The following is an 11,463-nucleotide window of genomic DNA, read 5'->3' as shown; positions in this document are numbered from 1 at the left end:
TAACCCTATAGGAACAACAGCTGCATGGTCTGCAGTGAGACTTACCATGTCATGGCATGAGAGCAATGCTCCTGTCGCGAGCTCACAGTCTGCTCACACTGTACACATCCTGTAAGCTCTCTCCCCTTTCTCTCCTCTCCTCTCCTTCTGTTAGCTGCAGGATGTGCTGTGCACAAGAGCTGCTCCTGGGCACAGCTGTCTCTCTGCAGTGCTGCCCACTTGTATGAGCTCCCTGTGTCCCATGAGCCCGGCCCAGCTCATCAGCAGAGGATGTCATTGTTATCCTTCCCACTCGTTTCCCCTGAGATGTCCCTGGGTCCTCATGGTCAACAGCTCCTTAAAGACAACGGCATCATGACTGTACTTTGAAACCTATTGAATTAAACACCAGATTTCAATTCCAGATATGTGATGAGATCTCCCAGGGAGTGTTTGCTGAAGGAAAAAGGGCAAGGGAATCATAGAATCATAGAATCATAGAATCACCAAGGTTGTAAAAGACCTGTAAGATCACCCAGTCCAATCATTCACCTGTTACCTATAGCTTCCACTAAACCATGTCCCTCAACACAAAATCCAGTCCATTCTTGAGCACCCCCAGGGTCAGTGACTCCACCACCTCCCTGGGCAGTCCATTCCAGTGCCTGACCACCCTTTCTGAGAAGTAATATTTCCTACCGTCCAGCCAGAATCTCCCCTCCAGCAGCTTGAAATAATTCCCTCTAATCCTATCACTAATGACATGAGAGGCTGTCCCCCACCTCACTACAACCTTCCCTTCAGGAAGTTATAGGACCAATAACGTCTCCTCTGAGCCTCCTCTTCTCCAGACTGAACATTCCCAGCCCCTTCAGCCTCTCCTCATATGACCCCTCACCAGCTTTGTTGCTCTCCTTTTAACATGTTCCTGGGCCTCAGTGTCTTTCTTGCAGTGAGGGGCCCAAAATTGGACACAGAACTCGAGGTGCAGCCTCACCAGTGCTGAGTACAGGGGAACAATCACCTCTGCTCCTGCTGGCAACCCTGTTTCTGATGCAAGGCAGGATGCCATTGGCCTTCTTGGCCACCTGGGCACACTGTCGGCTCATGTTCAGCCGAGCATCAATCAATACCCCCAGGTCCATTTCCTCTACACAGTCTTCCAGCCACTTCACCCCAAGCCTGCATAGCGTCACCCACAGTTGTTGTAGCTGAAAAGCAGGACGTGGCATTTGGTCTCAGTTAACCTCATTGAAGTGGCTTCAGCCCAGCTCTCCAGCCTGTCCAGATCCCTCAGTAGGGCCTTGCTACCTCCAGGCACATCCACACTCCCAGCCAATTTGGTGTAGTCTGCAAACTTACAAAGGATGCACTCAATGTCCTCATCCAGGTCATCAATAAAGATATTGTAGAGGACAGGCCCCAGCACAGACCCCTGGGGAACACCAGGTAGGCACACAGGTAGGCGTCCAGGTGATTCTTGAATATCTCCAGAGAAGGAGACTTCCCAACCCCTTGGGCAGCCTGTTCCAGTGCTCCGGCACCCTCACTGGAAAGAAGTTCTTGCACACATTTACGCAGAACTTCCTATGCTCCACTTTCTGTTTTTTCCCCTTGTCTTGTCTTCACACACTGCTGAAAAGAGCCTGGTCTCTCTACTTTGGCCCCACACCTCAGATATGAGCACTGACATGAGAGCAACCCCCTGCACCTTTCCCCTGCCAGCAGAGCATAGCAGAGCAGAGTCATAGTCCTCGTGTATCATGTAGTGTTATTCTGCTTGCCAACAGAAGAGGCCAGTCTTTATCTTCCATCTGTGGCATACTCCAGAGTTCAAGGCATTGCAAAGCTGTGGCACATCTATGTTCTTGCAATGATGACACTTTGGTATGCTCTGGGCTTGCATTTCAATTGCATCTAAATAAATCTAGGGTCATACCAGTTGACGGGAAGCTGGCAAATGTTGTCTCATTGTAAGGAAGAGCAAGAAAGATGACAGGGGCAATTATGGACCTGTCAGTCTCACTCCAGTGCCTGGTAAAATTATGGAGAAAATGATGGTGGCAGTTATGGAAAAACAGCTGAAAGACAATTCTGTCATTGGTCACAGCCAACACAATATTCCCAGGGGAATGTCCTACTTAATTTCAGGTCCTTTTATGACACCTATATCCATTTAGCTGAACAAGGGAAGCCAGCTGATGTTATCTTTGAGGATTTCATTAGAGCTTTTGATACTGTTTCTCACAGCGCCCTTCTGGACAGAATGTCCTGCATCTGGCTGGACAGAAACAGAATGTGCTGGGTGAGCTGTTGGCCAGTAGGTCAGGCCCAAAGGATTACAGTCAATGGGTTTTAGGGCCAGTTGTCTTTCATGTTTTTGCGGATGACTTGCATGCAGGACTAGAAGATGTTTTCAGCAAGTTTGCTTATGATACCAGATGAGCAGGTGCTGCTGCCTCCACTGTGGCTGGAGAGGACTTGCAGAGAGATGTGGACAAGTCAGAGAACTGGGTACCTGTTGGCACTAAGCACCAAGTGCATAAAGCATAACAAGTGCCTGATTGTGCACCTGGGTAGAGGCAACCCTGGACATAAACACAGACTGGATATGGGACACTGGAGAGCCATCTGACTGAATAGGATTGGGGGTCCTGGTCAACATTAAATTGAACGTGAGTCAGCAGGGTGCCCAGGCAGCCAGGAAGGCCAGCGGTCCCCTGTAGCGCATCAAGCAAGGTATTGCCAGCTGGGTGAGGGAAAGGATCATCCCTCTCTGCTCTGCACTGCTGCAGCCTCACGTGGAGCACTGGCTGCACTTCTGGGCATTGCAGAGCAGAAAGGACAACAAACTATGGCAGTTTGTGCAAAGGATGGCACTGGAACTGAGAGTTCTCAAGTTCAGAGTTTCATTGGGATTGACTGGTTGTTCAGACTGGGCCATTCTCACATCCCACATTCTGCAATGAGACTCAGGGCACACATGGGACATGAACCTCACAGTATCCTTGCACCCCATGCAGAGCCTGGGATCTTCTCTCCTTGTGTCTTTTATTTGACATCATACAGACCTCCATCTACTGCCCAGGAAGGGTCCTGAGCAAACATGAAGGACAGGATCTCCCTGCCAAGGTCTGGGAATCAGGACTTAGCCTGCCTGCTTCGTAAGGCTAAGGAGGGGTTTTTCAAAATCAGAGCCACCATGCCAGTGCCTTTGCCTGCCTGTAGTCATACCTTCCAGTTGTCTTCTCTAACAAGTCCCCTGGGAAGCTCACTTGGTAACAGCCCTCAGTGGACCCATTAATACTCCTAGAAACTTCACTGTTACTTCTGACTTTGTCTTGTTGAGCACTTTGTGCAAACTTCTCTCTGCACTGGAGGTTGATGGACTCAGCAGCAAATGCACCCTGGGGCCCATTATAACTTAAAGAGCCTCTTGTGCCTTGTGCCCTCCTGCCATCTTCTGCAGGTTTTCAGAACTTGTTCATCAAAATGGAGAGGTATCTGAAGAGAGCTTAAAGAGCCAGAGCCCAGCAGACAATTATTGTCTATTTATTTATAGTTGGGTTTAAAGAAGACATCAAATCAGCACTGTGCAACTGATATCAAACCAGGATGTACCCAAAAATTCCATTCTGTTACTGCATGGACAGTATACTGCATACAGCTGCACGTGGGCAAGGAAAGAATTCTCTTTTTTTTTGGCCAGCGAGCAGAAGGAAAGGTGATGCAATTGAATGAACGGTAAAATACAGTGATCAACTGCTTGCCATGTCCTGGCTGCATCTCATGGGTTTTGTCTTTCAGAGGGAATATTTGTACAAGGAATGAGTTAGATGCCAGGCAGTAGTCACAGGGCATTGGGACTGGCACCATTCTCTGTCTCCCTGTACCTGAAGGCTGCACATCAGCGGGGTGCAAGTGCCATTAAAAAGTCAGCTCCATCATTGCACTCATATAACCATCCCCTTCACCATCTGGAACAGGCACAGACAGCCATGCCCTTGCACATGAACTGTTCCTATCAAAACAGGGAAGTCCTTGGCTGTCTTAGGATGTGAGAAAAAGAGGAAGAGCTTAAAAGCCGTCAAAACAGGTGACCAAGGCACCAACTATGGAAGCTCAACACACCTTCTAGGTTAAGAAGCAGAAAGAGGAATAATGCACCTGGCTGCTGGTACGAGCTGCGCTGCATCTCTTGCTGCCACCCTTGGCTTGTCGTCATGCTGCCCATCCGCAGCACGCTTTGAAGGGCTGCAGCCTTACAGGAAAGAACAGAGAGCAAAGATCTCTGCTTTCATTCCCTGTCAGCACACAGAGATGAGCCGTACAGCCCGTGCTCTCAGCACACACATCTCTTCTCTTACCAGATGCTTGCATTCCTGCACAGTGCTGGTCAAAGCCCTCCTCCAGCTCTCCCTTCACTATGTAATCCACAGCTCTAGGCTGTTTGATGCCTGGACCATCATCAGGACCTGCAGAACAAACCTTGGGCTTCAGAGCTTGGAGGAGACAAGCGCTATGTCTAGGAATATTCACCATCTGAAGCACTTCAATAAATGACCTCTTGAAAGCCCTGGATCTTTGGGACACATCAGGAGATGCTGAACTCAACCCACAGCCATCTCCACAATGGAAGAGCTCTTCCCAACTGGCTGGAGGGGAAGCAAAGACCGTCTCAAGACCTCCAGTCCAGCTTCAAGGCCTTCAGGCTTCTTGGGCTGTAGGTGTCCAGACCACTAGGTTCAAGGACGACTCCTAGGTCTTCTTGGCCTCTGCTCTTCTAGACTCTTTCTTTCTTGGCCTCCATGCCTTAGCTTGGCCTCAGGACTACTAAAGCTGCAAGGCCTCTTGGCCAGGCATTCGGCCTCCCTCCACGCTGTTTTACCTGAAGGTCTCTTAGCCTCCTGGGCAACTTCTAGGTCTTTAGGCTTCCTTCTATGCCTCTAGGATACCTGTGCCTCCAAGTGTGCTCTCCATCACACCTCTAAGCCTTCCTTTGTGCCTTAAATACTCAGGGACTTATGGTCTCTTTTTTGGCCTTTCTCTGTGCGTCAGGCCCTCAAAACCTCAGGGCTTCTAGTCCAGCCCATTGGTACCTCGACTCAGCTGGTTCTGCTGCAGGCAGTGCTTCCTATGCTTGCCCAGCCTAAAGCCAGCACACAATGTTAGCGGCCGCTGCTGGTCAGATACAAGTGCTGGTGGAAAATCAGAGCAAAGCACAGCCTGAATAGATCCCATAGATCCCATAGCCCCATAGAACCCACTGACCCCATAACCCCAATGCCCCCATTGACCCCATAGCCCTATGACAATACCTTGTACTGAGGAAAGGCTGAGATGCACCACATCCTCACCTGCAGCCTACTTAGAAGGGGAGGTTCAGCAGCCGCTCCACTCGTCAGCAAGTCCTCCAGAAACCTCCTTCTTTCTTCCTGAGCAGCAGACTGGATGCTGAAACCTTCTCATAAGTCAATATTAAACAGCACCTGGACCTGAAGCCCCAGGAGAAAACACAGTTCAGATCCAAGACCACAAAACAGTCATATTCTAGTCCAGTACAATTCAAGTTCTGATTTAAATTTCAGGACTAGCATTTCACCCACCCTGCTATGGAAGGGGAACAGGGAGGGGAAAGGAGAGGGGAAAGCAAGGGAGAGCCTTCTAGCCGCACATGCCACTATAACCCATTCTATAGCCCCATATCACCCTATAGCCTTATACATGCCAAATAGCCTTGTATCCCACTAGAATCCTCCTACTGCCCACCCACAGCCCCCTAGAGACACATGTCCCCCATAATCCTGCTATAGCCCTCCCAGAGCACCCTATGGGACTCTTGTAGAACCTCCACCACAGCCCTACATAACACTGCAGCCCCTAAGCTCCCTAGAGCTCTGTGATCCCCTGTAGACCTCTCAGCCCAGCATAATTCCTGTATCCCCTCCGCAGTCATCTATATTCTCCCCAGAGTCCCCACTGTCCCATATACCCCAATACCACTTCAGAAGTCCCTGACAACTTTCTATAACTCCATACCCCTCCTATGGCCACTAGGAAGCTCCCCATAGCCTCACATACACCTACATCTACCCCTGCAGTCCCCCTAGCACCCTACAGCCCCATATCCTCCAAGAAACCCTGCACAGCCTAATATACCTCTATAGCCCCCCAAATGCTCCCTATAGCCCCAGATCTCTCCCGATAGCCCCTCAACACCTCCACATCCCTCTACATTGCCACAACAGCTATCTACAACCCATATCCCCCTACAGCCCCCACGTTCCCCTCACAGCCACCCATTCCTTATATCCCTTGGTATCCCCCTTCAGCCCACTACAACCTCATATCCCCCACTATTCACCCCTAGATTCATCCCACTGCCACCCACAGATCCATACTACCCTATTCTTTCCCTACAGCTGCTGTGCGGCTTCAGCAGAATGGGGGAGAGCCGGGCAGCCCCGAGAAGGAAGATGGCGGTTGCTTGCAAGTGCGGAGGCTCAGCAAATTGGAGTTGGCGGCGCTGCCGCTGACCAATGAGATGGCAACATGGGGCTGGAACTGCCGCGGACCAATGAGCGGCTGAGGACGGGGCAGAGCTGCCACTTGCCAATGAGAGGCTGGTGGTGGGGCAGAGCTACCACTGGCCAATGAGAGATCTGTGGAGATTTCTCTCTCCACAGACCATCCTGGAGGCAGTGACCACGTCCGTGTAGAAATTGGAAGAAGCCCTGGAGGAAGTTTGGGAACTTCTGACATGATAACACACATCCAAGAACTTGTTGTGTGCAGGGTCTCACAGGGAGTGAGGAAGAGGGGACCTGACAACCAACGTTTAAACCAGCTGCTGCTGCTGGCCACTGCTGCTGATCATCAGCTCTCTGCTTCCAGCTGGACTGTGGGTTTCTGAAAACATCTGACCCCGACAGCTCCTGAAATGTCTCACAAGAAGGTTGACAGACGGAGTCACTGCATGACCTTTATTATGTTATGGTTCACAGAGAGCCTGTTTCACTATATACAGCATTTCTGGGCTAAACTACAAATGTACAAGGTGAACAGGAATTGATTTCAGTAATGACATTGTAGTGAAAAACAATACAATATTTTTTTAAAAAGAATAAGAATAAATTACACATATTAAATGGCAGAAAATAAACAAGAAAAGAGCTTGATTCAGTAAAAAGCTGCATTACAAGCCATGAATTCCAAAAGATGGGCAGTTCACTGCTTTTGAAAGAAATTTTGTCATTACTTTCCTCACTGCATCCTTTACCTCCTTGTTCCTCATGCTGTAGATGAGGGGGTTAAGTGTTGGAGGCACCACTGAATACAGAAGTGCCAACACCAGGTCCATTGATGAGAAGGAGACAGAGGAAGGCTTCAGGTAGGCATAAATGGCAGTGCTGACAAATAGGGAGACCACAGCCAGGTGAGGGAAGCACGTGGAGAAGGTTTTGTACCGTCCCTGCTCAGAGGGCATTCTCAGCACGGCCATGAAGATCTGCATATAAGACACAACAATGAAAACAAAGCACCCAAAGCCTAAACAGGCACTAAAAAGGAGAAGCACAACTTCCCTGATGTAGGAGCCAGGGCAGGAGAGTTTGAGGATCTGGGGGATTTCACAGAAAAACTGGTTCACAACATTGCCTTGGCAGAGAGGCAGTGAAAACGAACTGGCAGTGTGCAGCAGGGAATAGAGAGTTCCATTGCCCCAGGCAGCTGCTGCCATGGTGGCACAAGCTCTGCTGTCCATCAAGGTCCCGTAGTGCAGGGGCTTGCAGATGGCAACGTAATGGTCATAGGACATGACGGTGAGATGGAAATACTCTGCTGAGATAAAGAGGACAAAGAAAAAGATCTGTGCAGCACATCCTGTGTAGGAGATGGCCCTGGTGTCCCAGAGGGCGTTGGCCATGGCTTTGGGGAGAGTGGTGGAGATGCAGCCCAGGTCGAGGAAGGCCAGGTTGAGGAAGAAGAAGTACATGGGGGTGTGCAGGCGCTGGTCACAAGCAATGGCTGTGCAGATGAGGCCATTGCCCAAGAGGGCAGCGAGGTAGATGCCCAGGAAGAGCCAGAAGTGCAGGAGCTGCAGCTGCCGTGTGTTTCCCAGCGGCAGGAGGAGGAACTCGCTGATGGAGCTGCTGTTGGGCATCTGCTGTTCTTGGCTTGGAGTCCTGTTCAGGGTGCAGAAGATAATGACAAGTTCAGACGATTCTCAGAGACACTCCTTCTGCTATGCTACAAAATTTTGTATTCCCTCTCAAAAATGATCATTTAACACCATAACTTGAATTTATTTCCATGAACTTCACCATCCCTTAAGGAGAAGAAGATTAGGGAGCTCTTTCTCACTTCTCATTTCCCAGTCATACCCCAGCCTTCTGGATATTTTCCTCTTTAATCCAGCTGCTCTTCGAGACCCCAGCCCCAGCCCCTCTGCACTTCAATTTGTCTTAGAGAAATCTGCCTGTTTGCCAGACAAGTGAATTATTAATGTCTGCAGAAAACAAAGATACTAAAACCTAAGCTGATTATATCCCTTTAGGTAGATGAAGCTGAAAGCACAACTTGTGTGACTGTTTACTAAACAGCTAACTGATTGGAATAATATTGGGGAGTCTCAGAGCTGTGTTCAGAGTTGACAGCCCCTTTTATATTTCTGCCTCCAATGTTCCCTTCCCTCTGAAAAGGAAATGAAAAATCCCAGACTTGGCTCTCCTCTTGCAAAGTACCCGTACAGACACTCAGTTCTGCAGTGGAGCTGTGATCCCCCTGCCCCAGGCAGCACCTGTGGCAGCACAAGCCCTGCTGGGGGTCTCCTTCCCCCCACACATCTCCCTGCAGCGCCCTGGGCAGCTCCCTGGGCAGGCTGAGTGCTGAGCCTGGCAGGCGGCAGAGTCCCATACCCGGCACACAGCCCCTGCGGCACAGCAGGGACCCTGCTCTACAGGACAGCCCTGGGCACCCGCCTGCAGCCCTGGCTGCACAGCCTGCAGCTGTGCTGGGAAATGCAGCTCTCAGGGCTGGGCTCTGATGCTGCTGCACAGAAGCCCTCAGCTGGAGCAGAAGGCTTTTTCCAGTGTAAAGAAACATGCAGTGCCTGAAGACAGATCTGCTATGGGATGTGTCAGAATTTATCCCTGTATTAAATGTAGCTGCATGGCCTGATGTGAGACTTACCATGTCATGGCATGCGATCAATGCTCCTCCAGTAAGCTCTTAGCTTGCTCACACCTTAAGCATCCTGTAAGCTGTCTCTCCCTTCACTTCTATCCTCATATCATCTGCAGATCATATCCCAGCCCTGCTGTGCTGTGCACAAGAGTGGCTCCTGGGCACAGCTGTCTCCCTGCAGCGCTCCCCACTTTTATGAGCTCTGTGTTTCCCAAGAGGCAAGCTCAGCTCATCAGCAGAGGATGTCATTTTTATACTTCCCAATCGTCTCCCATGAGATGTCTCTGGGTCTTCATGGACAACAGCTCCTGAAAGAAAATGGCATCATGACTGTACTTGAAATTCCAGACATTCCGTGAGTCCTTCCAGAGGTTGTTTAAAGAAACTAAAAGGGCACACAGACAAGGACAGGGACGGTTGGACTTTCCCTGTGAAGTGCAGTGATCCAGCTGAGGCTGGATCCCTCTCATCTGTAGAGGGAAACCCTGGGTCTGAAATGGGATTCAGCTCCCCATGGATCTACAGGAGCTGGGATTCCTCTGATTCAGTTCAGATGAGCACAAGGAGTTGCCTACATTTGAACTCCTGCTCTGAGTCCTCGGTCCTTCAGCAGGGAGGCAGTTGCTCACACACACGTACACTGGGTGATGCCCAAGGAGCCTGGGGTGCTCTTGGAAGTGTACCAGGGCTTGTAAACAGTTTTCATGGAGTTATCTAGATCAATCTATGTCCATGACAAGGGGAGGCAGTAGGCCTTTGGGCCCCCACCCTGACAAATGTGGAGGTCAAAAGGGAAAGGGGTTGGGAGATGGGAAGTGGGCTCAAGGTGCCCACACTCACATAGGAAGGACCAGAAGCCGGCCAGGGAGAGTCAGGGAGGCCACCAGTGCTACCTGGGACACCAACATGTCCAGCAGCTAAGGGGCTTGTGCGGGGGGAACGGGGAGGTTGTGGGACGGCCTGTTCATGGCTGAGGCACTGGGGACTGGAGGAGCACAAGGCAGGGGGAGCTGACAGCACCACAGCACCTGCACTGAGCAGCTGGCCAGGTCCTGGTGGGCCACGTGCGGCCTGAGCAAGGCTGACAGGGCTGCCCAGACCAGGGAGAAACCTATGGCTCACCTTGAATTCAACTTTTCTGAACGTCTCCTTCCCACAGAGCTTCTCAAGGATGTTGTAGTAGTATTTCAGTTCAAAGTTCATTCCTTGACAGAGGAGCACTCCAGTGTCCTTCAGGACAAAGGCAATGTTCTCCTCGTCCTGCAGACAGCTGGAGAGGAGGGCAACAGTGTTTTGGACGCAGGCCTTCCCTCTCTGCCAGCTCACAGAGACAACAGCAGCCACCTTTCAGTATTTCAGGGGCTCCACCTCCTTACGGGCTGAAAAATAGGAGGATTGGAGTTGATCCTACAATCAGTTTTCCACAGCTGCTTCCATAGAATTGCTACTTGCAGCCATCTCCCAGCCAGCACCCCTCCTTGGTGGGGGAGGTCTCGTTCTGAGAAGGGAGGGGGTGGCTTTCTTTGCCCCGTCCATGAAGCCAGCAAGGGTTTAATCCCCCTCCTACCTGGCAGGGATTCCTTGTCAGACTGGAGGTGGTGCATGGCTCTGCAGTTCCTGGCCAGCTGAAATGTGGCCCTGCACAGAGTCATTGTCCCATCATCAGTCCTGATGTCTTCGGAGATGGTGTCAAATGAGCCCAAGGTGGGAGTCCAGACACCCTGCAGGTGGAAGAAAAAGCACGGGCTACAGGGTTATGGGCTGGCTGCAGGAAGAGCTGGAGTTGTTCCTGTGCAGGGACAGAGCTCAGGAGCCCCCACGTGCTGTTCAGAGGCACAAGGCAGGGCAGCGGAGAGGCTTTGGGAAGGAGCCGTGCAGCCTCCTCCTTCCCCTTGACCTCCCAAATGCAGCACAGCAGCCAGGGCGGAAGCAGTCTGATGGAACCCAGAGGCTTCCTGAGGCTGGGCTCAGCCTGAGCTGCAACCCAGCCTAGCACAAGCATTCCTGCATTTGCAGGAAGCCCATGGGATGCACAGCAGGGAAATGTGGGCTGAGTCTCCTGTTGTGCGTGCAGGGGAAGACTCAGAGGAACTGTAGGCTGAGCTGGACAGGGAGAGGAGGAACCCGACAGCCAACACACCTTGTGCACCAGCAGCTGCTCTCATACGTAGGTGGCCACCGCATCCCAGATGGCAACTGGCTCTGGAGGGCAGAGGAAAAGCAGGTCACACTGCATCTGCCACTTCCCAGTGGTCAGACTGCCTTGGGCCGGGTGTTGCCGCGTGCTTCCATGGTTCAACC

General features: G+C 51.2%; 1 protein-coding gene across 1 annotated transcript; it reads right to left on the bottom strand.

Moving 5' to 3' along the window:
* Positions 1-6,948: 6,948 nt before the first annotated feature.
* Positions 6,949-8,140, bottom strand: LOC146759493 (olfactory receptor 14C36-like). The gene has a single exon (XM_085510700.1). It carries the CDS (start codon positions 8,138-8,140, stop codon positions 7,175-7,177), a length of 966 nt encoding a protein of 321 aa, XP_085366826.1. The 3' UTR covers positions 6,949-7,174.
* Positions 8,141-11,463: the final 3,323 nt, after the last annotated feature.

This window comes from Coturnix japonica, chromosome 10 (assembly GCF_054131305.1).
Source record: "Coturnix japonica strain WE chromosome 10, WE-NBRP24, whole genome shotgun sequence".
In the NCBI taxonomy this organism is placed as follows: domain Eukaryota; kingdom Metazoa; phylum Chordata; class Aves; order Galliformes; family Phasianidae; genus Coturnix; species Coturnix japonica.
The sequence above is the reverse complement of the archived record's forward strand: the minus strand, read 5'-3'. Positions and strand labels throughout refer to the sequence as shown.